Source organism: Ornithodoros turicata, chromosome 1, assembly GCF_037126465.1.
Source record: "Ornithodoros turicata isolate Travis chromosome 1, ASM3712646v1, whole genome shotgun sequence".
NCBI lineage: Eukaryota > Metazoa > Arthropoda > Arachnida > Ixodida > Argasidae > Ornithodoros > Ornithodoros turicata.
Window position 1 is genome coordinate 23,193,208 of NC_088201.1, and position 27,831 is coordinate 23,221,038.

The following is a 27,831-nucleotide window of genomic DNA, read 5'->3' on the forward strand; positions in this document are numbered from 1 at the left end:
GCAAACGCTGACTATGTACACCTTTTTAGCGACCTTAACAACCATATCTCGCGGATCTTGTCATTAACAGATACAGAGGTAGATCTAACCACCGATTACCGATACCCTGATCCGCAACCACCTGCAGCAGCGCCATCTCAACTTTCCTTCCGTAACAACCTCATAATAAAAAAATAAAAAAGCAGGAGCCTTCCCTCCTCCGCGCTCCTGTCGTCTGCTACCTTCTCCCTCCCCTCAACCGTCGCGTGACAATGTGAATAATGCGCATGCGTTGTGGTCAACCCTTTGGATGGCGCTTCATAGCCGGAGAGATCACGTGATCGATTTAAACCCGACGTCACTAAACCAATGGTTTAAGTCGACTGGTGAATACGGGTATTCGTGTCCCACCGGGTTCTGATCCCGACCCACCCGCGTCACCCACATCAACAGAACAGCAACTCCCCCAAGCAGCACAATGTACTGAAAGTGCGAGTGCATGGGCGCGGACGGGTACATCAAGGTTGCTTATGGGCTGCTCTGGGAAATGAAGCACCACAGTAATAACCTGCAACTACAAGCCACCCCCATGTACGTAAAAGTTCAGTGCGTTGTGCTGCTTGGGCCAGCTTGCTACTTTACCATATCGGCTTTCCTCCGCCGTTTTACCAAAGTACTGCCTTCTTCGTTTTTGTTTTCGTCAATGACTTGTTTCCACGAGATATGAGATCAGGGCTTGCTCGGTTTATCCACTTCTACCATTCGCCTCTATTTTCACGTGCCTATTCCGTAAAAAGTTGCAAGAATGTAGATTTCTTTCGCGTTTCATGGGTAAGTTACTAAGAGAAGTTAACTAAGTTACAATTACAGTTAGCCTAGACAAGTAGTATTTGAATTACAGTGACAGTTACTGTTTTTGAAATGTAACCAGTTACAGCTACAGCTACCACGTTAAAGTAACATAGTTACTATACAGTTACCTTTCAAGCCGAATAAATGTAACTCTGAAAAAAAAAGTTTTAGGACATTGCACTGTCCAATCATAGTTATACCGTGTTATCAAAAGAGGATTTCTCATGGGTCCTAACAGCACGATGGGAGTTATTCTAAGGAGGCTATCCTGGCTGCGTACGAGATGACAAAATTTGTGGAACTCCTGGTTGGGAAAAACGGCAGCGTATAGTACTTGAAGCCTCGACAAAACGATATATAACGAGCTATAGGGAGCTGACGCGTGGAAAACATTCTACTACCTAAGCAACCTTGTTAGTTACATTTTACAGTTACTTTAAACAAGAGTGGAAACTATATAGTTACAGCTGCAAGTTACCTGTAACTCAGTCAGGTACTACCCAAGACTGCTGCCGAGCGCAATATCTGCGCTTCTGCAGCGCCACCTGTCCAACGAGCGGCCGGTGTCTGGCCCTGGTCCAACTCATCGTTGCAGCGTTTGACCACCGAAGCTCTTGGACGTTTCCTTATGGACACAGGACTGGCCTCTCGTTTTTAACCCTGTGGACGTGTCCGCCTACTGATACCAAGACCTCGGGTTCGATCCTGGCCGAGGATGCCAGCAACTTGGGCAGGGTACAAGTGGCGTCGATGCGCAGTCTCCGCGAAGGATGTTAAATACGGTGTGTCGTTTGCTGACGTTACGGTGCACGTTAAATAACCCTCAGGTGAGCAGAATCAATCCAAAGATCGTCGCTCATGATCATAGTTGCCTCGCGACGTACAGCGACGAATTATCAATTACCAACTGGACACCCCTGCTTTGATCTCGATAGCACCTGGCTCCATTTTGCTAGCAGCTGACAACCTATGAATGCAGAATAGCAGGTCCTCATTCTTTAAAGCCTGTCTGCACAATCTTGCTTGCATATGCCCACCACTCCACCGCCCTCGATCAGTCCTGCACACTATAAGAGATAAATTAACGTTGGACAGAGATAAGAACGTGTTATCATATTTTCCGATTACGATGGAGCACGGTTCGTTTCCAGTAACTTTTTCCTTCTTCATCGTCTTGGGCGGGGTCCTTCTTGCCGTATGTGAATGTCACTGAGGTAAAGCCCGGTTTTTGCAACTGGGCGAGACGTACAAAAACTGGCATTTTTGGCATTTTGTACTTTACTTTCCTGCCGGCTTGGCACATTTCCATACAGGTGTGTTATGGGGGAACTGGGCAAATGCGCAACTCATTGATTGTAGATCAAGTACCTTGGAAAACCTCTTGTTCCAACTGAGCGTCTAGCCGCTGGCCACAGGTGCGTTTCTTTTCTCTCTCTCTTTTTTATGCCGCGTACAGCAACCTGTATTGCGTTTTTCATCTGCATGTGGGGAACGATATTGACACTGATTTCAGAAATGAAGAATGCTATGGCTCTGTGTTTAGCGCCCGAAAATGGAGTTCTTATTGGCTAGGAGGTACCATATAGAAACCAATAGGTATGTTTCGCGAGAAAAGTTTTTTTTTCACGCACATTATAGATATATATTATATTATTTTTACATGTTTATAGCAGAATTTGAGTAATTCACTTTAAAGGCACGCAAATATTTTGACAATGATTCTTTAAAAAAATATATGGCTGGTCATTGGTCCAACTACTTCCGTCGCTCTCGAAGTAAAGTACGATGAAAATACAGCCTGCCTGTTTGTCCCAAAGTAACACTTAAATAGAATCGAGGAGAAATGCAACGCCGAATTCGACAGGCTTTCTCACGTTTTACTTTTCTTTCGCTCACTAGCACGTTTGACCCGGTCGCACTGCCGACGCCCATATTCTTCAGAAACATCGAACACTGCGATCGGCACAGCTTGTCTAGTTCCAGATGCAATCTACGCAAGCAAGGGCTGCACTACCAAGTAAACAAAAGTTGCCTACTTTGGCATGACGTCAATGCTTGTACTTGTAGGAAGGCGCAGGACGCCCATAGACGCACGTGTAACGAATCGATCTCATTCTTCACCATCACCACGTGTGCTTCTTGAGCACTTGCCTTTGGCGTATTCCGGATGACATACATAACGTGGGACGCACATGCTACACAGGTGCATTAAATCACCGAATGAAATTATCGAGAGCTCACAGGTGGATGAAATGACCAAAGTCGCAGCAACTCCTATGGAAAGAGATTTTATTGCTCGTAAACGTGCATCCTTTAGAGTGCAGTACGCAATGAGTGGTTATAGGTCAGCCACGGTTATAAAATTTTTCCGCTAACCTCCCGTACGCTTTTGAGAGCGTGAGGAAGACGAATAATGTGAAATGCGTAACCCCGGCGGTCACCATCGAATCCCGCTGTCGCTCCTCGATAAACAATACGTGATAAGCTTTTCATGTCCATTTGTGTGCGGCCACAGGAACGAACTCACTGTGTGCGTTTGCGAAGTCGGCCAATACATATATGCGAAGTCGGTAGTTATAAATGGCCTTATGCATGTGGTATTCTCGTTCGGAGTCATCATTTTTCCCAGTGGAAGTTGGGACGCACCAGCAAGGATGCCCGTAGCCAACCCAGCGGGTTCTCGTGTACAATGTTGATTATGACATGTAGAGGCCCCAACTTAGAACGTCGATCCAATGTTAAAGCTAAGGAGCTTTACTCACACAACTTCACTGCACAAGATAACGCAAGACGATGGCAGAGTCGCCCTCAACAAAAACTAGGAATATATCAAACGTTAAATTCTGCCTACGATACATTGCCTCAGTAGATAGTCGCGACACTTTGGCGAAAGCGCCGGTCGTTTCACAAATATTTAGGTCGAGGATTTTCGTGGAACAGACCGTGTATCGACAGTGCATACCACAGAACCAGCGTCAGCGGGAACGCGACCACTTCTTACGTGGCCATATCTTCCTCTACCCATCTGGTAGACAGAAGATGTCACGGCTGCTCAGCATATGTGATCGACAGCCGATGTCAGCGCCACCGATGAATGGTGTTGGCATTTGCTGACAACAGCGGCACAATTACTGAAGTCGGCCCAGGACGCATAATAACCCCCCCCCCCCACACACACACTCCTTCCTGTTGTCCTCTCTCCATCTGCCCACGTGTGTACGCCGCTCGTAGTCAGAGGTGATTCGCGGCGCAAACGCGGAATTAAGAAAGAATCACTAAAAAGAAAGAACAACAAAAGAGAAGGAAAAGTCAAACAACCACCGACGTAATACGTTTGTCATCCATGGTTAATAATTGGGTGTTTACGTCGCGAGACAACTGAGATCATGTCATCCATGGACTTCGTAAAGCTAAAAGTCACGAGTACCTGTGCATCACCTTGCACGTGACATGGACTAGATCCTGCGTCCATAGCGCGTTTATGACGCAACTGCATGGGTTGCGCGTTGCTCTCCATCTAACTCCTATTGAAACCAGTCCCTCCGCAAGAGATGTACAGCTGCCCTTCGGTACTGGTCGAATGCCCTACGGCGTCCACAAGTTTCACCTTGAAAGAAGGTCAAGGTCGTACACCGCAAGGCCGCTCAAGTTGTACACACGGTCTGGGTGTAATGCCCATTGGATACAACACAGTGCAAGGAGAGCGTTCGCATGCTGCACCCCCGAGCAGCAACGGTACTCAACAAGCAACTACGCGGACCGCCGGAGGGGCGCCTCGGAGGAAATATGCAAACCTTGTAGCTTCCGCAACAATGCGGCTCGCCGGCCTCTAGAGAGGAATCGCATGATTGCTTCATCGTTACTTGCTTTGTTGATGTAATGCACGCTAACGATCGAGTTCCGTTAGTCGGATACCGGTTGACGACTGTCTTTCTTGCAGCTTCTCTTATGAGCAGAATATGCAACTGAGTGGAACGGCAATTGCTCGATTATCAGGATACTAGAAAACCGTTCCTGTTTCTTTCTGACGAGACGAGACGAGTACAGCGCACTCACGACTGCATTGGAAAGTTTTCTTCTATACTTACTATCGATCCTTGTTTCCACTAAGGAATATTGGAAATCGTGCCGCTTGTAACTTTGCTCATCAGTTGCTTAGATTCCGCAGAGAGACTTCCTCAGCAGAGTTGTTCTGTACGGGGATTCTCATTGGTCGTATTCGATTGTAGTCACTACGGAAGCTTGGCACTAAGCAGCATGGCAGCAGTATTTGCACGTTTCCCCGATTTTAGCTCTCCCGTCACAACCCGCCCAGCCCAGCGCAAAGCCACCCGCCTGAGCAGAGTCGCTGGGAAAAAGTGACTTAGCAGTTACATGGTAGAGCGACGTCACCATCACCGGTAAGAGAGGAGTATATCCGAGTCCGACGAAAAAGTGATGGCGAATCCCACTGGTCGTTGCAGTGCAGAAAAGCACCTGTCACACGGGCAGTCTTTGAAACCCATGACCATTGAACATGCGTGTAGCGCCATCAAGCCTGTAATATGTCAACTACTCAAAAAGCATTGAATCCAATGCTCTTTGAGAAGTTGACGCGTCGCGCGCTTGGTGGCGATACACGCATGTTCAATGGCCATCGGTTTCAATGATCACTGAAGACAGCCCGCGTGACAGGGGTATTACAGTAGCTTGTGTGTGCGTGTTACACTGGTCGCTTCAGTGCAACGCGCGTCGCGTTTCATTGGTCCTTCCGTTCGCTCTTCGTTTGTTCCTACACTGAACCCACACCCGTACACTACACGAACTGCGCCGCACAAAAACGACCAGCGGAACTCACCATAAAAGAAGTTCCCGCCTTTTTGTCTTTACGCTCTCATCTTCTACGCTTTTTGATGTGTAACGGGAACCGTGGCAGAGTAAAGTGAGTCTCTTAACAGTAAGGCGGGGTGATCAGAGTAAGGACGGGCAAAAAGGAGTAGAAATCAATAGTTATACTCTGCATTTACTCCCCCCCCCCAATAGAGTGTCGATGCTGCGTCTGTAAGCCAACCTATACCACTTTATGTACAGAGTGGTCGCGTTAAACGGCTGCAACGTCAATGGTGGCAACCTACAGGCATAGCCGTGGCGGCTTTGTTTTTGTTTTTGCACCATGTTGCACGGTACTTATTTTTCAGACACCACCGTTTACCGAAAGTGCAGTCTACGTATACAGTTTCTCATCTGAAAATTCTCCCTCATCAGTCGCAACTTCTTCGAGTGAAATTCATTCGCGTATGTTACTCTCGTGACTAGAAAATTCAGCAAAAGCTGCGCGCCACACTAATTGGCAGACATCCCTTTTTAGGCGTATCACAAGGGGGCAGGTGGTGCACTGACTCGCAAGGTACTTGGAAGCGGTACTGAAATTTTGCAAACGCATACTTGCACGCCTCTAGACGAAGAAAAAGAAGGAAGAAACGATGAAAAGGAGAACAATTAGGAGCTCTATTTAGCAGCAACTTGACATCCAGACTCGTGTCCCCTCGAGGTGCAGCCAATGTGTTACAGCGTCGCTTGGCAGCCGCCATCGGGTTCATCCATCCTTGTTTTTTGACCACGCTGCGTCCGATTAGACACCTGGAGCCATTCCTCGCGACTAAGAGTAATTTGGGTCGAAATGAGTCACTGAAGTGCACCTGCAAGAGCTTATTACGCGCTCGACTTCGGCCAGCAATCTGGGATGCTGTGCGTGATGAGAAATCTACGTAGGAAGTTAGAGGTGCGCAATGAGGAGCTAAAAAGCGCGCAAGACGACAGCTGCACTAAATATGCCACGATAAAAAGAATAAAAGAACTAAAACGTGACACGGACGTACGAACTGGCTCGATTCCAAGCAATACCCCTCGTAATGTGTATATAGAGTCTCGTGTTTTAGGGTTTAACCCAGTAAAGCCCCCTTTTACTCTCCCCCCTCCCCACTTCGATTTTCAAAACACATAAAACCCGAAAACACAAGGTCTAAACAGGCATCCCATCCAAAAATAGGGTCTATTACAATCTACAGGGTCACTTCAGAGACTTTTTTTTTTTTCGGAGAACTTTCAAAATGTGATTCGACGTTCTGAACCGCAAAGTCTATGCAGATGCCATCATTGCACGTGCTTCCAATGAAGGAAGAAGAGACAGCCAAGAATCTCAAGGATTTCGAGCTTGTTGTTCCTAGGCCACGGTGTACTCTAAATGACAAGTTAATTACACTCGCGTGTGAGGCGTGTCACAAAATAGCGAAAAAGAAAAAAAAAAAGAAAAAGAGAAAGGAAAAAAAGAGCTACTCTGACATATTGAATTAAAAAAAAAAAAGATCATGTCCCGTTGAGATCGTGAGAACCCGCACCTAGCAAAACACATTACGACACCTCGAGCAGCCAGAACTATTATCGTTTCCCTAATTATCTGGACGCAAATATCTGATAAAGAAGCCACGATATTTAGATAGAGAAGATTCCCAAGTGCATGTTATACGAGCTCTATGGATCCATCAAAATCGCATGGCCAGTGTCATTAACGCTGATTCTTATTGTATTTTCGTGTGGGGGCAAAATGCAAGAGCTTCCACGACGAGGGCGTGCCTCATCAATCACACATAATCAATAAAGGCTGTCGTTTAAACAAAGACATAATGAGGAGCGCCTAATAGAGCTTACGCCTCTGAATTAAGCGAGCGAAGGCGAAACTTAATAACGGGAAAATGCATCAAAACATAGGGCGGTGCTAACATCATCGTCATATGGCCGTGAAAAAACGTCATTTAATTGCAATAACGCCAACAGGGCGCGAGCAACTTGACTGCCGCCCAATGGTGCTGTTCATTGATGGAGGTTTAAAGTGATGCGTTTTCAAAATCAATACTATACATAAAAGCCTTTCACTCCTGGCAATGTTGATAAAGGAATTAACCCCAACAGAACACAAATCGTTAACCTGCATGAGAGGGATTCTGATAAAAAGACGTTCTTATCATCCGGAATCGCCAAAAATAATATTGGATATCTATCTGCTAGGCTTCATCTTAAAACAGCATTTTCCGTACCAAAATGCTGCAAATTTGGGCTAGTTATTAAATATTCTGGTGTTCTGAATTTTGTGGCACATCACACCAGGCGCCCTGTTTGTCAGCACGATGCACGAATGCTTAGCGGCTGTTCTAAAGACACTATGTATCCGTTTGCTCCATACCATGCATTTCGATTCGTCAGTACTGTGAGAAGTACGAGCAAACACATGCATACGCGTCAGGGGAGAGGCCACTCTTCTTCCTGGAGGATGGGGGCCGATATGAAGGGTTTTACTGTCATACCAGGCACACGTGAAATCAAAGCCATCGGCATACGCATATGACATCAAATGGAGTTTTTATGCATAGAGAATAAAAGGTCTGGAAGATGTCAGTGGAAAAAGCAGCGGTGCGGTCACCCCAAGGCGCCCTGCCTTGGGTCCCGAATCTCCAAATGCTTTTGCCATTTTGCGAGAAGTTAGTAGATGAGTCATGAGTGTTACGCTACAACAACGCACGCAGTTCTCGGAATTGTTCTAAGGAATCGAGACACGGGCAAGAAACTGGGCCACGGGTCCGAGCGCACGATGATGGTTGCCAACAATAACGTGAAATCATGACTAGCACTATGTATGGAGCACTCAAACATCTCATAGTCCAAGTCATCACACAGTCCTATGGAGGTGGATCACCACACAGTCTCTTCCCTTAAGGAAACAGTGCAAACGGTGGTAAGGGCATTTCCAAGTGAGCCCATATAAGGTAACTGGAGTAAGTCGGGCTAAAGCTTACAGGTCAGTCAAGAACAAAGAGTGAAACGTGAAATAAATGGAAAGGAATGAAGCACAAATAAAACATTTAATTTAATAAAACAAGTAAACAAAAGGAAATTAAAACATGAATGGAAAGAGGACCAGTGAGGGAGACCAAGCTGGTAAGAAATGTATTCCTTCACTACCAGAAACCATGCACACAAGATTCAGAGTATATGCTACTATACAGGGTCGTCTTCGACGGACGAGGGGAAGGTAGTGCAACTGCCCCTCCCCGGCAGGGGCGTCCATGAAGGGCCAAAATTTCTTACACAAGGAACAGGGTGAAATATTGGCCGTTGCACCCCTCTTCCCAGTAAAAGAGCAGCAAAGTAGTAGCCCTGCTGTTACCAATATAGTTCATAACAAGTGCAGACATTTTGTATGCACCAATTACTTTTTGCTGAGTGCCAGCTCACGTGAGCCGGTGTATTTCATGTAATAGGATCCTGATGAACAGCAAAGCACTAAAATTGCTAAAAACCGCAGTGCGGGGCAACACTTAAAAGGACGACACAAAACGCAACACCGCGTTTTATGCCGTCGTTTTACCGTTGCCCTGCACCGGGGTTTATAGCAATTTTAATGAGGAACCAAACAGCCCAATTTTTAACCGCAAAGCAAAGCATTATCATCCAGATGGCGTTACCTATAAGGACTGTTTCACACGAACGTTTTTCTCGTCCGTGTTTTTAACGGAGGCAAAACGGACCCATTGGAACCTACGGGGCTCGATTGCCCTTAGCTTCTATTTTTGAAGCAAACGGACGACAAAAACGGACGTGTGAAAGAGCCCTAAGGCGTACAAACGGTTTCGATAAAACAAAGAAGTTAGAACAGAATGTGAAGTGTATAGCACGATATACAATCATCAGCACGGTATGAAAGTGACTGCCCGCACGAAACGATGTGCAATTGCGTGTCATAACCTTACTATAACGTACACACGACTGCTTCCATTCAGCGGCATAATTACTTTTCAGAGGCGCGTAAAGGCCGCATATTGACGTGTGTGCGCACGTAGCTCAGTATGCAGGGCCTTTAGAACAGCAAACACAGACACTCTCTTGAAGGCGGAACGCCCACTATTTTAGCACACACAAGCATTGACCGGAAGGATTGTGTGTGCCATCATTTCCACACTAGTCCTTCATACGAACACCTCTCACTTGGCCGCACTAGAACCCATTCCGTGCGCGAACAGATTATCGAGGAATCCAGGAGGTCCGAAGTGTCGTTCCGCACGGGCAGCTCGCCTGATGAAAAGCTGGGATTCACGTTGTTTCCAGTGAACGGCTGTTGAGGGACGAAGACGGGTCGAACGAACCTCGAGTGCCGTCTCGTGGGGCTGCCCCGTGTGATGGGCCGAATCATGTCCGACGCGTGCTGTTGTCGACGATGCGCTTGTCGGGAGAAACACATAAAACACTGAGAGCGTGCGCCCATGTCGCCAGCCGTGTCCGCGGCAAGACTCCGAATTCCAAGATTAGATCAAGCTTCCTAATTAGGCCCAGGAATTGACGTGCCCCGGGAACCGGTTTGCGTGCTGCGGTTCGGGGGTGCAACGTCCGACGGCATCGCCCGTTGTAATTGGCCATCGATAATGGGGCTATTAAAGCAGTCGGTGTTCCCGGCAAATGCACCCAATACGTCAGCGCAGCACGCAGACAAAAGCACTCGCTGACATCGCTACCGTGCGCAGACCAGTCTCACACCCGCGGTGGACGGCCTCCCCAAAAATGTCATCGGAAGCCAAGAACCTCTCACCTGCACCAAACCGATCGAAACTGGTACCAAACTGACGCACTTGGGGCACCACAAATTCGGATTTGAGCGCGCTCGCGGGTTCTATGTGGGTCACAGGATACACGTCATATATTTTGACTGACGTGCATCAGAAGCAAGCCTGTATAGAAATAGCAAAATGAAGGTTGCAGGAGCAAGTCCACCTGATGGTCAGGAGAGAAAGTCAATTTTCTCATCGTCATTTTTGCTCCTGCATTTGTGTCCATGACGTCGTTCTTTATATTCACAGTAGAGCCCTACACGGGCCCGGGTCCCCGACCCGGCCTGCGGGCTGGGCCGGGCTTGTTATTGGCTGCGTGCTCCGGGCCGGGCTAGGCCCGAGCCGACAAAATACGCAAACACAGCGGGCCGGGCCGGACCCGGGCCGACAAAAGAAGCCAACACGGCGGGCCGGGCCGGGCCCAGGCCGACAAACGTGTTTCCGAGAGTCATGCTGGACCGGGTCACGCAGCTAATTCCACGCAATGGATGACTATTAGTTGATACCATCACGTGCTTGCGTCATTTCTGTGCATAGTATTTGCAAAAACAAGCAAGGAACACTGCATTATATGTACGATTCGACCCTCTATAACATTCTCAAGGCCAGTTTACATTGCTCCTGACTCCTCACGTATTTCACAAACACGTTCGCAAAGCTTGGTGAGAGGGGTAAGGATTGGGAGGAGTTTGTCGACGGCATCCTCTACATCCACAAAAACTTGGTGGTGTAACGGTAACGCGGTTGCCCGCGCGCGTCCTGGATTTGATTTGGTCTCGTGCTGTTGTGGTGTCAAACCGACAGTTCTTGGATGTCTGTGGCCGTGTCTTCTCTTCCTATAAATTTACTTATAAATTTGTGTGATAAGCGCTAGATACGCCTACGTCACGTCTGGAAATACTAGACCGGGATCTACGCGCTGAGTCACCGGGCCGTGCCGGGCTCTACTCACGGGTCCATCGGGCCGGGCCGCATAAAAACATAAAGGTCCGGGTCCGGGCCGGGACGGGCCATTTTTCGATGCACCCGGGCCGGGTGGGGCCCGGAAAAGTCGTCCCGTGCAGGGCTCTAATTCACAGTCTTCTTTTCCGAACAGTAGCTGTGGCCGGTCCTTTAAGGATAACGGCACAACTGATGCTCAACTATGGAGACAGCACAGGCGAAAGCGAGGGAAAAGTCAGTACCTCAGTTATTGCTTCTCCTGATGTTTACAGCTCCGTATCCTTTGTGAGAAGACTGGCTTGCTAGTGAACAACACGTCCATATACCAAGTTACAACAGTTACTCAAAGTTCATACACCACATCGTTAGTGATCACCAGTCATCGATCAAAAACATGAGCTCTCTCTGTACTTGCACGTTGTTGCTGGGTGACTTCGAACGACTGAACACCCAACAGTCGTCACTCTACGTCGCGACAATTATTGCGCAGATATCCAAAATATAGGAGCCTCCCAGTCAGAACGCTTTATCCTGTGTGCGTCCGAAATAGATCCCAATGTCCGTATCCGAAAATCCCTGGCAGTATCATAGATGGACGCCCCTGGTTGTATATCCGCAGTATGTCCCAAACCGGCTGTTTCAAAGATTGTCCAAATCACGTCCTTGACCGGATGTTACTGTTAGAAAAATGTATACCTTTTAGGTATAAACAGTTTAGACCCTAGTGGAGGTCTAGAATTTATACCCCTTGGGTACACAAATTATACCGCTGCAGAGGTATATTCTAATCCAGTGTTCGACAAATCTTTAAAGGAGGGAACTAGAAAAATCATCTTTGGAGGGAAGAAAAGCAAAAAATAAAAAATTGACACACACACACGCACTACAAACACGCGTAAACGAATATGAGTGTGAAGTAGAAAGCAAAGCTCGTGCACATTACTCCCCATGTAAAAAAAAATATTGAACCAAAACAAAAGAAAAATGTCAAGGAGCAAGACCGCTCCGCGAGTTTGGCACTGCGTGGTCATCAAGCGTGTATCGCGAGATAGACATTTAACGGGCAACAAATACTGATATACCGCTGTCGACTTGACAAACTGTAGAGCAGCCTTCGCCTGGTAAGCGACTCTAAGGGTGAGGACGTCTAGATTTAATCATTGCAGGTATACAGATATTATACAACCATAAACTCACCATGTGGATCCAGATACTACTGTATCTTATGTCTGTGTTTCTTAACTAAATATCCGTTTAACTTAGATGACACCGTCTCAAGAAAATAATAATAATAATGATGTGATACAGCACGTTGCGGAAGTAAAGGTATACAAAAGCAGAAAGGTACAAAAACGCAGAAGCCATATAGCCTCAGGGATCTATCCTGGTACCGGGTATAAACGCCTGGTCATGACATGAGGTATAACTATGTTACGTTAGCCCTCCTTTAACCTCTTTGATACCCTTGAGGAGGGTTGGAGGTATAAATCGAAAATTTGTACCTCTTCTATACCCTCCAGAGGTATAATAGCCCATTATTATACCTTATTTATACCTTTTTTTTTCCTAGCAGTGATACACAGAGCATTTCATGGGGAAGAGAGAGAACCGCGAGATTTTGTAGCAGTGCGGATGTTTGACTTTCGGACGACCAACTGAATATCCCAAACGAAACCGATAAGAAGCAGACGTTATGTTGATCGTGGGGTAATACTACAAGCAATTTCATACTTCAGTGTCGTTTGTGTGCGTAATCGAATTAAACTTAGACACCTCACCCTACAATTTGAATCAGAAGCGAGCAGGATTCTCGAAATCGCGGAAGCTATCAAGACTAGCCGTGAGTCTGTTTTCTCTTTGGAACGGAGTGAACTTACGTGAGGAGAGGGGCAGAAGTCAGCCTGCCTTGGTAGACCGTGTATTGGAATACGGCCGAACGGTCGCGGGGCAGTATTGTTTGCACTACTGCTCCATGGAAAGATTTTTCCTAATTTTTTAAAGCTTCGTGGACTTAATGGTCCTATCGACTGTCGCTGCGTTTTGTTTTGGTAACATGAAATAGCATACCGCGTGTATATGCACAAACTCTGTGTAATATCCGCGTAGCTCCGCGTTACATCCAGATATTGCCAGGGAACGGAAGTTCCAGGGAAGATCCGAACCCCGGCCACTCGTGTATGTCGACGGAATGCCCATAGGAGAAATGTCTTTCTCCCACGGAGATTACAGTGATGACCCATACAAATCCCCAGGACATTTTAGTTTAGGCGGCACCTGGTGGCGCTGCAGCATAATTTCTCCGCCGGAGTAACTCTGTTAGAGATGAGGAACTATTTTTCGTGCCATTCTTAGGTTGAACACGGGTATAGACATGCACGTTCCAAACATGACAGTGGGAAGCTTTAGAATAGAGGCCCCAAATAAATATGGAGTCGTCACTGCGCAAAACATATTGTTTGGGAATCGAACATACGCAGTGACGACCTTCTTCTGTGCCCCAAAGTGCTTGGGCTCCTTGTTCCAAAAATGCCCAATGACGTTGCCTGCGTCGGAAAGCAGAGCTGCCACATGCCACTTATTAGAAATCATCGACTAAAGCGCGATAATACTCGGCACTGTATCAAGTGCAATCACTTGTTGGCGTCAGCTTCAAGATAACTGCACCGATTAAGAGTGAAATCATGCGCAGAAACAGGATCAAAAGCCAATAAGCAATCAGCCTATGAAATTCCCGGCGGGCAAAGCACGCCAGGCATTTTCCCTGCAGCCTTGTTCTAGATTGCAATCACTGTATCCCCACCACTCCATCATAGGACAAGCCTGCGGAACCATTAGGTAAATAATCTGGTCCATAAGGAAGCAACTGCAAGAAACGCTACTATATTAAAAGTAAGCGTCACAAATAAAATACTTCTGGGGTACGTTAGGCAATAAAGCTACACTACTGTATAGTCTTTCTAATGCCACGAACAAGGTCGGCAGCACACCCGTGCAACTTCCTGGCAAAAAAAGAAGAAAAGAAGACAGAAAAGAAAAACGAGATAGCACTCAACCCGTTACGCTTTATAATAGAATTGTGCAACGTATTGTGCGTACAGAACAATGCTGGATAATGTTTGAAACAAAAAGGGGCTCTATGAAACGAAGATTTGAAACTGTACTTTTTGCTGTGGCATGCGATGCTGTAGCTTTTTTTTTTTTTTTTAGTACCTAACTCACCGGACATTCGACACAGCTTATAATAAACAGCTTATAATAAAGCATCTTCAAACATCTTTGTACTTGACAGAATGGCGTAAATGCAGGCTAGCTGGTGGACAAATTCCATGATAGGCAAGCCTGAGCGATGGGCAAGACACGTAAACAAACACAAACACGAAGGAGCCTTCGTGTTTGTGTTTGTTTACGTGTCTTGCACATCGCTCAGGCTTGCCTATCATGGGATCTTTGTACTTCCTCTTCTTCTTAACTTACGTATTTATTACAAACGCATCAAGCAACAGATTCGCGCATTCAAGGTTTGTTACGAATATTACACATTCCATCTAACGTACCAGCTTCGACGCTGCCGCCATCTCTGGGCACAAAATGAAACGTACACTGAGCATGTGAAGCGCATTTGAAATTTATCGCGCCGTGTTAACACGTCAAACAAGCGACTGCCCGCTACTGTGCGTCGCTACGTCAAGCAGATTACGAGCATCACAACGGGAAGCATGAAATTGTGAAGACAAGGCTTCTATACATGGGCTTCTGTGGGAAGTGGTACCGCAACACTTCTACATCATTCTCTCATGCTTTCGGACGTGATGCGCTCTATACAGGCAATATGTTTCTGTGGGCCCTACAGGGAAAACGAAGGCCTGTGGTTGACAGTGTTCATCTCCCAATTTTCGTCTTTCTACGGGTCAATAACCAATATCTGCGGGAACGGTCGTGGTCATATTAACGAGGTTCAACTGTATGTACATGGACAAACAACTGTCACATATGTCGATGTCACCGGGAAAGGCACAGTTTTCATACGACTAAAGTAACTAAAGCACGGAGCACACACACACATGTTGAGGGCCCTCACTCACACTCAAGACTCAACTAAGTCATGTGTAACTACACAGTTTTGCTTGGCGTTTCCTGAAGTGCGTCCTCAATCTCTTTTAATTACTGACTACCGTCTATATTAGTTGGCCACAATGTTAATTAATGAAAGACTTAATTAACCCGATAACAGTTTTATAGAGCTAATGGATAATGCATTGAAACAAAGTATGCACAAAGAAAAGAAAATAACGGCCATCATTTATCACTTATTGAGGCCACTGTCATTCCGTACGCTACCTAAAGAGCATAATGTTAGGTTCAAACGAGATGGTGAAACATACCTGAAGACATTTTACCTTGAGCTTGAGAACGAACACGTTACTTTACTTCGTCCTTATGCACGTAAAATGCCTTCAACTCTACAACTCCACTGATCGCAGATAGCATTGTTAGCGCTCGGAGGAGGCCAGTGGAAGAATCGGGGAGTCCGAGTGGTGGTAACTATACAGTCGTGTTCGACCAAAGCATGGTATTACAGCGGCATGTTTTTGCCTCAAAAGGCTAGCACTACTGTAGCGTTATGAACTTTTGCGTGCAACACCACTCTTTGCCATCTCGAATTCGTCACTACCAGATGGTCTCGCTCTCCAGGAGCCCGTGGACTACTCAGCAAGAGCGGTTTAAGTCATTCGGCCGGGTTGCAAAAGGAAGGACTGGGTCGCGGACCTGTAGCATCGCAGAGTTCTTTCCACCCTTTCTTGCAGCATGGCTGAGAGCGTAAGTGTAAGCCACATTGTCGGCGATAGTGACGTGTGGCATGAAGCAATGCAAACGATAAACTCAGTCGTCAACTGCAGACAGAGGTATAATAGGTGTCGGAAGAAAGCAGCCGTCGTTTCACAAAGGCCATTTTTTCCCCGAGGAAGTGTGGGGAGAGCCTTTTGCGGCCGCGAAGGAGGGGCTTTGGGGCTTCCGCTACAGACTAGTTAGATATCGGTCCCTGTTGTTTTCTCTGCGGGATTCCGAGAAAACGCCATGAGGTAGTTCCCACTAGCACCACCAGGTTTCGGGGAACAGTACACATGGCGTGTGTCCCTTGAGTGGAGCGCTCTTCCATTCACCTTTCGCCTGTTCTTCAATGAAAAAGAAATGGAGGGAACGGGCATTCACGCTCCTCTAATAATGACGCCCTCGGCGTTTGAGAATGATATCTTTCAAATGTGATCATACTAGAGGAACTTGAGGTGTCGCGAAATTCCTTAGCGAATCTTTCTTGCTGTTGGCTTAGATAATTAAGGAACTGCTCGCAGGCTTCTTTCCACTGCCGTGTTGGAAAACATCGTCTCTGGAGCGATGTTGCATGTTCACAACACGAAACCAGCAGAGGCACACAAGATAACTGCTGTTCATTCTTTCTTAAATTTTCGGATTCTATATTTCGCCTTTTTTTGGCGTGCATGTTTGTTTAGCGCGGTCGGTTTTACCCTCGGTAACATCGTTGCTGAATATGTCAGTGACAGTGGGTCACGAATTCTTCGTGTCATGCACTCAACGGACAAAGACACTCAATAAATAATATGATGACAATGTCATGGGGTGTCAACGGACAAAGTTGCAGCAAATGTTCGGACGGGCTCACGGTGTTTACTTTGTTAACGTTCCAATGCCTTTAGTATTGTTGTTTCGTCCGATATTTATAAATCAGGTACGTGAAGAATATGCTGCTTCTCTGCACATTAATCAACATTATCTAATTTACCATTTCTCCGAAAAGCCCATCCCCTTGAGGTAGAACAGCACGCGTTCTGCACTGGCACGGTATAAACCCAAGGAGGACAAACCACAAGAATAAAAGGGTGCTTTCTTAAAAGTGACACGTACGATCGTGCAATCAGTGGTGCAGAGGGATTGATTGCTGCGATATTACGCAATGACGTGACCTGTTGAACCCGTGCTGCCTCTCGTAGTGACGTTGAAAAGCTGGTCAATCAAACAGCAGTGTTAGTGGATCGCCAGGAATCTTCATCTTACGATTCCCGGCCACACACTGAACTTCGCCCAAAGGTTAATTCAACTTGTTTATTATTTTTGACCTTCTCTAGAGTTGGCGGTTCTTCGTGGCTTAGTGATGTGTGCGCGTTTGGACCCGACCCAGGACGTCTCCGGACTTGGTGGCATAATACAGGCAGCGTTCCCTAAAAGCCCTAAATGACGTGCCGTGTGCAGATAATTCGGCGAACGCTTAAAAACATTCAGGGGAGCAGACTTAATCCACAGATCGACGTGCGGCTCATGATCATAGTTGTCTTGCGGCTTGAAACCTCGCATTATCAATCAACCACATCAGAGCTGTCTTCCCTATCTTCATAAAATGAAATCAGTGCGGAAAGTTATGGGCCGTCCATGGTCCACTGGAGCGCCTTCCCAGATTTACGATGCAAAGAGTTATAAGCTATGCCACTAGTGGAGCGGGAAGACAGTTTACCCGGTGTCCTCATTTATTTCTATTTGTTATATGAAGCGTATGAAATATGAACTTCTTCGAGTACATATTTCCTTGCGATTTAGAAGCAAAGCGGAACATAAAAGAGTTTACAAGCTGCATCCTAGCATAGAGAATGGGAACAATAAAGAGAACAAAAGAACTCGAAGAAACGCGTCATCTACCAGGAATTTCCCAGAACCGCCGTTGAAGATATATAACCCCCTCCCCATTAAAAAACAGAAAAAAAGAAAGAAACTGATATAAAATACATGACAGTAGCCAGCTGACCAGGAGTGTCCCACACCCTACAGAATTCCTACTCCCCTATAATCCCTTGCAAATCCCTGAGTACCCACGCCTTTAAAACCTCCACCTGGTGTTAACGCTCTACATTAAGGTGTATCGCGTACGTTCATTATGTATGCCGTGGACGTTTTCACGTTGCCTTTCCTCGTTTCATGCGAGAACCGTACGACGCGGCGCTTTCGTTGCAAGCGATTTGGAGAAAGTTTTCACGACCCCGCTGCTGCTACCTGTTCGCTCCGATGGACGGCCAGTTCCAAGTCTCACATGTACTACCTGTGCGTACCGTCGAGTGCGCCACAGCGTTGTACTGATTGTACTTTAAAAATAATCGAATGGGATGGTGATGACAGTTGAGCATTGTAGATCAGGCGGCACTTCGTTCTCGAGACTCGATGATAGCCACGCGTTTGTTGAAACTTCCAGTTTGCGCCCTTAGTCGCAAACAGGAACAGTTCTGTTAGCTATTTCGCCCTTAGTCGTATTTCGAAATGCTGTTCCGAATGGAATGTGATATATCAAGGACGTTGGAAGATCAGAGCGGGAGCGAATCGTCGGACCTTCTACTCCTGTTTCAATGTTGGTTCACAATTTTTATGGTGTTGGAGAATGATTATGGGACTGAACGATTCAGTCAACAGGCGCCTTATTGGACGATGAAAGACGGAAGTCACGGAGGCTTTGTATGTGTTTGTCCTTTCTATGTTGTTCCAGCCTCAGAACATCAGTTCTCTCATGCCTTATTGGACGCATGGCAAAGAAGTGCGACTAGGTGGTGGTGGTGCGACTAACGCATTACGTTCGTGGGAATACAACCAATCGTAATGATTTCTTCGGGTACGTAATTTGCAGAGGCTGAACGAACAAATAAAGCAAACACAACAATTAAGCCTCATCAATGCCCAAGCAATGATCCGAAAGACGGCAGTAGACGTAAAGTCAGCGAGTGCCATGCGATTTCTTCGGTTGTTTCACGCGCGGGACTCACATTGGAGTCGAAGCGACTGATTCAATATTGAACACATTATGTAGTGACACTGCAGGAAAGACAGAATGCAGTCCATATTTCGATGGAAGCTCCACCTTCCTCAAAGACGAACCCTTACCTCAGCGTTGATTGTATTCTTTAACGTTTTGTGGCACTGAGTCACTGTACCCCTTCGACTCATTCAAACAGATTACTGAAGCTTGGGATACCTGCAGACTTTGGCCTAAACTCGCTTATCCTTCTTATGATGTTGTGGACGTCTGGACCATTTTCTAACGTCGACTTCCGGCAGTAAACCTCTTTCTGGATGTTATCCCTTCGATCAATTAATAAAAAGCTGTCAAGTTAGAAGAAATAGGGGGAAATCTTCTTGAGCTAGTTACTACCATTATCAATCATTCCTCAAAGGCATGACTGTGGATGTGCCAAATATTTTCGAGAGACAGCGCGAGAAAAAAACATAGAGAAAGTAGTCCTAAGCATCACTTATTCATTGCCTTTCATGTCTTTTACTTATTCATGCCCTTATCCGTGCCTTTTATTTAATGAAAAAACGGGAATCATTCAGTCAAAAATATAGTTGGTGCATCCGTGGTCGTCCTTTTGAGAGATGATTGATAATGCTAGCAGCTATCTCAAAAAGATTTTTCCCTATTTCTTATAACTTGACAACTTTTTATGAATCGATCTAGCATATAACATCAATATAGAGATTTGTTACGAGAGGCCGCCGACGGTATTGGTAGGGATGTTTTAATGCCATCTTTCTAAGTCTGCCAGGAGACTCATATCAGAGGCGCGCATCGCGCGGTTTTAGCCTAGCTCTGGTTTGTTTGTTTGATTTTGATTCCGTGTTAGCGCTGCGAAGCAACTGTGGCTATGAGCGGCATACAGATGTGGACAGATGGAGAGAGGACAGCATAGGAAGGAGTGGGGGACAGGGGGGTTAGTATGCGCCCTGGGCCGACTTCAGGGGGAACTGTGCCGACATTCGTCTGGAAAGTCTTCGGAAAACCCAGGGAAAACCTCAGACAGCCCAGCCGGTGGTAGGATTCGAACCCACCTCCTCCCAGTCTTCAGCACGACCTTGACTACCACCAACGGCGCTCGGCCATGCCACTGGTGACTCTGGTTTGTGAGAGCACAAAGACGTTCACGGGATGCACAAGGGGGTGATTCCATTTCAACTCAGGCAAGGCGGTCCGGGCACCCTCAGTGATTTTTACGGAAAAAATATACATATGTTGTAGCCTGACTTAGAGTGAGAATGTAACAGCAAGTATTTTTTCTCTAGTTGCCGTAGTTGCCGAGAAAAAAAATCCGGAAGAATATCGCCGGTCCGGCGCACTTTCAAGCGTAGCGTTTTCGGCGTTCAATACCTTTCCAACGAAAGCGTTCACACCTTTGAATTATTTTCCCCGCACTGTCAACTATGTTGGCTTGTAACTTATTTGTTTAATTCCTGCGAGAAGTGTGCTGTTTTGCAGCTAAAAATACGCGAAGTTGGCGGCGACGACGAAAATCGCTCATATTCTTGCGCACATTGCGGCACTTCTGTGCACGCTGATGGAACGAGAAAGGTACAGTCAAACTCCTTTACAACGAACGCCGTTATAACGAACGTTTTTCGCGGCCCGGTCAGGCGCCCATAGGATTCAATGAATACTTCGGACATTTATAACGGATTCCTTTATAACGAATATACCGAAATAACGAGGGGGTAAAAAGGTCAAAACAGAGATAAGGTTCCATGTGTACTCTAGGTATTATGTCTGAGGTGCGTTTTGATCAGAAACAAGTTGAAAGAAGACTAAGGCATTTTTCATTTGAAACATCCGTTTTAACGAAGTTACCTTTCCAACGAAGATGTTCCGCGGTCTCCTGAAGTTCGTTATAAAGGAGTTTGACTGTATTGCCATATAGGGGGGACTGAGCTCTACAATTTGGTATCAAATTTAGGGGCCTAGGTCAGACTTCTGTTAGGCATGGAGGCGCCTACCACACGTAACATTTGGAAAAATGCGGTTTTTGAGCGCCCATATCTCAAAAACCTCAACTCGAATATTCTTCAAACTTTGAAGGCCCACGGTCCAGCATATGATATGTGAGTCTACAGAAAATAGAAGGTTTTTTCCTTGCACAATAAAAGTGATAGCGCGCCAAAGTTTCAGCGCCAGACTCTGCTGCGTGTGATGGCCATGGAAGCGCTGTGAGAATTCCACGCGTCAGTATTCGCATTTTGCTCGTCACAGCCGCTCGTTCTATCCACTGTGCATACTTGAGCTTACAGAGAGTCGAATGTTTCTCTTCAGGACGTCGAAATAAGCACGACGGTTACACAAGGGTACAACACAGAAATGTAGATTGCGCGTATGTCCGAGCGCCGGACCGGCGATATTCTTCCAGATTTTTTTCTCGGCAACTACGACAACTAGAGAAAAAAATACTTGCTGTTACATTCTCACTCTAAGTCAGGCTACAACGTATATTTTTTCCGTAAAAATCACAGAGGGTGCCCGGACCGCCTTGCCTGAGTTGAAATGGAATCACCCAAGGAAGGAATAAAGCGGATGATTGGGTACGATAATAGTTCGAACTGAAGGTACTTGAAGGTTCGAAAGGCAAAGACATCTCACGGACTCGCCATATTCTTCCATTCTAAATCCCACTACTTCAGACAATCTGGAGTATCGGGCCCTTAGATAAGGAGCCCACGCCACTATTTTTTCTCTCTCTCTTACCACCCCTGCCATCTACCCCCCTCGAAGCCAGGAGGAAACTACCTTTCATATAGTAAATGACAGGGCTCTGCGAACGCAGAGTTCCCAGAGTGCGCGTATCGAACATCACCCTTGTACAGTTCTAAATCTAAAGATATCTGGCGAACTTCGCCAACGTTCTTCAAATTCTTCTTCAACAATAAATTATAAAGCGTGTGTATTCAATACTACTAAAAGCGTGGTGGGCACTAAAAAGGTGGGCACACAAAGGCAACACAACTGCCTGCCGACGTTCAGGCATCTATTGCGAAGTTTCGCCACCAGGTGGCTCGCCAGTACTTGCGTCATTTTATCCGTCCTCAGCCTATATTCATCTCATCTAGGGCATCACATTGAAAGGAACGAGAGTGTTATTTACATGGCTACGTGCAGTCTTCTATGAGATATCATCAACTGCATCCCGGGTGCCGTTCTTATGGCGACCACGACTATAATGCCAAACAGTAGAAATCACATCTTTGCACCCGGTGTTTTTGGCTAAGCCACATCGTTTCCCACTTGGGCCACATCGTTACCCACTGTATGAAATTGTAGTAACTAAGGTAGCTCCACACAAGTAACTGTAGCGATCTTCTGTTTTGCATGCACCGGTAACTACAACTTCGGTTGTTTTTAGCTTGTAGTCAACTAATAGATGTCCCTTTACACTTGCAACAGGTTAGTATTCAATCAAAATCGCTAAAATGTGCTCTAAATCGCGATAGAAGATGATACACTTCTACACATGGTCCGCGTATTCTTTAGCGTATGCTGGGAGTTTTACCAATTCTAACTGAAATCTGATTTTCTCCTCAAACGTAGCTTATACCCGTGATTCCCCATCAGGCAATCGCTTCTGTCTTTGCGACGGAGTGAGCGTTGGCTGCGCCGGTGAAGAATTTAGATACCAGACGCTTTTTGACCACGCAAACAACACGCCCCCCGCCTACAAGACAGAAGCAACCGATTCTAACCTCACCTTCCCCTCGTGCTGCATGATGACTATACATGCCGCCCACACAAAAACGACGCGATTAGTTCTTCAACGCAATGTGACTGGCCATGAAGAACATTACCGTTCAGAACATACACGCAGGAATACACTCGTGGCATTTATACTTGTGGTGACAACAGCAAAAAAGTTCTTGTTCCATGAGAAACAGTATTGTTTAAGCGTTACTGTGGCCCAAACTTTTCTATTTAACGTAATTTATCCAGGACTACGTGCCTTGGGTGTCGTAGTCAAGGTGTTATTCTTAAGTACCTTTGCTAGTATATTGGTGTATTGCTAAATACTTTTAAAGCAGGATATACGTAAAGTACTCGTGGAGATCTACTTATTGTAGGAGGTACTCTTCGCGTGACATCGTGACATTTCTTCTCCTATATCGTCAGACAGCGTATTATAGAGAGCACAGTGCGTATTTGCGTTGCTATACTTCCATTATCTAAGGAAATTTTTGCGCAGCATTTCGACATGAAGCGCCACCGTGATTCCAGAGACTTGGTTTTGGCGTTGTTCAGTGTCAGTCACTACTGTGTCCTCCAGTTGACACGGGGTGATATAGAGGACTTGGATATGTTGCGATATATTGCGATCTGCCTTTTGGAGCAGAATACGTGTCTCTCAGCAGAGGTAGCTCATTATTTTCACACTGGAGCACAGCACAGTATACACGGTACGGTCGTGACCACGGGTCTTCTGATGTGTATTGCGGTGAAAGTTGGAAATGGTAGAAAATTTCAGCTTGGAGACACACGAGGGGATGACCTAGTAGTAGAGGAGGCAAATAAACATGGAAGGATGAACACAACACAAGACTCACGACGCCCAGTTGCACTCTTCAATTGAATAATGGCACCAGCACGGTGGGATTCGAACCCACACCCTCCGATTTCCGGTCAAAGACGCTCCAAAGGGACGCATCTCTGACCGGTAATTGGAGGCTGTGGGTTCGAATCCCACTGATGCTGGTGCCTTTTCTTCGACTGCCGTTATTCAATGAGAAGGGATGACCTTTTTACCTCAGCATGAATGAAAGAAAACGAGAGCGCTGAAACAAGTGTGCGCGTGCTGTGACGCGGCTTGAAGCATGCATCGGCTTCGGCTGTAGTTCATGAGTTCGCTCCTTCGTCGTACAAACGATGAAATTTGTGGGCTAGGCGTTGAAGAAATTTGCAGAGCCCACAGAAGATGACCCTCACTCCAGAGGACACGTAGGAGCAGCACCCGAAAAAATGCGGAAGGAGCGTCCGGGCTTTACTTTCGCTGGATAGACAAATGAAACTTCCCCGAGTATAGTTGAAGAGATTAGCGTCTCCACAAGTACAGTTTGGAAAATAGTTCACGAAAAGTTAGACACGTCCAATGCTGGTGCATGACGAGCTCCGAGAAAGCCGCCACATTCAGAAGGATACGAGGGACGATGTCAGGAGAACGTTCAAACGATTGAAAGCCATATGACATAATTTTTTAACATGCAGCTCATGTTAGGATTAGTACATATTTGCGAAATTTTCTGATGCCCGATACTCAACAATCTGAAATATGTGTCACTTTAATATATCTTACATGCTTTTCTGCGTATACTCTACGCCAAGGGCCTTTTATGTTTTAGTATTTGTGACGCACCATAACCACTTTCTGGCTTTTTCAAGTGTTTTGCACGTGACTGCCGCGAATCAACTTGCACGGCCCATGGTCAAGTGTATGAGTTGTGTCATAGATAGTTATCCATGAGGAATCCAGGGCTGTATACACATAGTTCATGGCATGCACATACGCCGTTGATGCCGACAGAAAGAAAACTGAGGTAACATGGTGTACCAGAAGTGTTGTCGAGACAGACCGCACATAGATACACCTCAGCGGGTCAATGCGAGGTACAGTGGTTGGAAAGCGGTGTGAATCAACCGTCGTCCCTGGCTCGAATGTTGACCACAACAGAACTAAGAGATGCTGAAACAGCAGCATATATATGCGAACACACAATATGATTCCACGCGAACGCTCTTGATGATGACACCCACGGGTCAATTGAAAAGCGATTCAGGGAATCAGTAAAACAAATGAGAGTTCATGCTAAAATCGGGTTCTCAACGCAGTGAGGCACGTAGTGCTGAACCGCATCAGTGGAGCATTTCATTGTTGAACATTTGAATTTGAATGATGCTCGGACAAACTTTGTTGCATAGAATATCAGAACAAGGTATGTCTCATCCTACGCGCACTTTCCTATTGTTTATTGGAGTACGCGCCGCTTGTTTTCTGTTTCCTATGCACAATAGTTCCTGCGTCACTGAGCCCAAGTAACGGCAAACTCTCGCGTATCACGTTTCCATATATCCATTGGTTTGCGTCAGTGAGCTCTGGTAAAAAGCATAATCCCTGTTCGTCACTGTACATGGGAACATGTACCTACCGTTAGACATCGTCATAAAATATATAAAGGTTGCCATAATTAATATCGCTAAAATGGGAACGCATATATACACCCTTTGACAGAGCAGGCCCTTTAGAAAGTTCGCTTCGTGATATCCTTCAAATTCCTCCGGATTAAAGCACGAAAATTCGACCCGTTCGACTTGTCAAGAACGAGTTATAGCAGTTACAAAAAATGTGAGAAACTTCACTTGAAGTTGGCCATCGCCACAATTTAACAGTGCGATGGAACATCGCAGAGAAAGCTAACATTCCATAGCGAATCGTGTAATCGCTTTAGGCCCAATTTCTCTCGCCATGGGGATTATTACCGGGTGAAAGCCCACGTAATCTCTTTCGATCACCTGTGCTGAATACGGTTGAGACATCACGGAGGCCAAGAAACGATCTTCTTCTTCTTCTTGATAGGAGGTAAGAGAGATCATGCGAAAGGTCGCCATTTTTTACATAAACAGTGCTTATTTGCTTACACAGGTAGATGCGTGATGCTTTGGTACAGAAGCTTTAGCACCGATACTACTTTTTCACTGTTCTCCTTTTGCAATATAATATCAGTTAGTACCACGAGGAAGTATTACTGCCTAAATATATACATAAGACACATCATAATAACGTCGCAAGTTTTTGAAATATTGTCACAGAAGTTGGCGCTGAACGAACGAGTGTGTTGAAAAACACAACCGAAATACATATAAAATAGCACGGAATAACGTAATAATAAGGCTGCTACTGAACAAGAAATCAAACGTCCAAATGCTCAGTCTGCATTTGTTCCCCTCCGCAAACAGGCAAAGTGCCCTATGTGTAATGTGTGCTCATAGGAAAAAAAGAAAAAAAGCCCTACAAGAAAGACAGAAACAAGTAAGCATTTTGCGTCAACTTCGCTGCCTCGTTATTGAAACACGTCCCGCCATTTACTTTACTCGTCATTGCATCGATTAATATGAGAACATTTGCAGCCGCTGTTTTCTCCGCATGCGTACAGAAATGCATCGTTCCCAATTCAGTTCGTGATATATGCAAAGTGCGAAGAAGCGACAACAACAAATTCTCAACAGCAGGGAATTCCGGTGGAGCGCTTCGGCCAACGATAAAGCACCATACTGGGCGCGCATCGACACTGGAAAGATCTAGCGGAATTGTACTCCACCTCAAAAGAGTGTCGATAGTTCCGCGCCAAGAACCTGTATTACGAACGACTTCAGATTGTATGTCAGCTGCTTTCATGTTTTCCGGTAAGTTATTAATTTGCAGCTCGCGTTTCCCATCTTGCAACAGAGACAGGATACGATGGGAATCATGAAGTCATGCGCCGTCGACAGTAACCGCGTTAACGGTTACTGCCTGACCCAATTTCATAGTCGAAAAATTGTCCAGCAACCACCTTAAAAATGCTGCCAGAATAGTCAAAATTTCGTACACTTGCCTACATTTACTATACATTCGACGATGCGTGGTTTGCTGAGTGCTTTCGACTGTCACAGCGATGCACTCATCTGTCACTGGATGTAATTAATGGCCGGCAAATTTCAAGACACGTATGGGCTAAACCCTTCTGACCCGCTAATAAAAAACAATGTAATCCGCATTTTTTTTGCTTTCGAAATGCACTGCCTCCTCTCTGTAACTCTGGCATCCGCAACCAGTGTTATCAGCAAAACCATTCCAGGAATTGTTGCATCGATCTTGACGGTCACGGATCGTGTTATGATGCAAGCGAGCGCGCACAATGTTGCGGTCCGCAGGAGAAATGCATCGACGACGAGGTGCGCGTGAGGTAGAGACTGACGAAAGTAACGAATGCACATAGAACCTACCTCTCAAGCTTGGATGATTCGAGTCTCCTGCAGCAATGACGACGGCGAACGTGAGCAGCACGTGGACGTAGCGCGACATGCTGCTTCAGGGTGCCGCGGCAGCGGCGGACAGGCGACGAGCGACCGAACGAGCTAGCCGCCTCGCCGGGGGCCTTTGCAGCGGCCCGCCGGGCGAGCCTCCTCTTGTGGAGAGTGTGACGCTCTCGCCGCGCGGCGCCACCTCACGAACACTTCCGCAACCATCTGTTGGGACGCTCAGAGGCTGCGGGAGGATGCTGTGGACCGCATCACTGGGTTATGGTTGTGCGCCGTAGGCTTCCTAGCATATCCCCATGTGCTGAATGGTCAGGTGGCGCTTCTCTACGAAGGGGGAGGGACCGCAAGCAATATGCTCCTCTGTGTTTACACAAGTAGTAAGCAATAACTGACCGATGGATGTTTGCTGTTGTCCACCAGAACTTGTCGAGGGGTACGCCAACCAGTACGTGTTGCTCATGTGGTTAATAATTGTACACCGATTCCAAAAAAAGCTGTAGGGACAAAGAAAAAAAAAAAGCAAATAAAAACACTAGACCGGTTCGTTACCGG

At 46.2% G+C, this 27,831-nt stretch overlaps 1 protein-coding gene across 1 annotated transcript in view; it reads right to left on the reverse strand.

Annotated features, from left to right (window-relative positions):
- LOC135377664 (BMP-binding endothelial regulator protein-like) overlaps positions 1-27,411 on the reverse strand; it is a 117,361-nt gene extending 89,950 nt beyond the window's left edge. Inside the window, exon 1 of the mRNA XM_064610258.1 lies at positions 27,244-27,411. Within this exon, the coding sequence (XP_064466328.1) occupies positions 27,244-27,322 (79 nt within the window). The 5' untranslated portion in view covers positions 27,323-27,411. The remainder of the gene's footprint in view (positions 1-27,243) is intronic.
- Between the last annotated feature and the right edge of the window lie 420 nt (positions 27,412-27,831).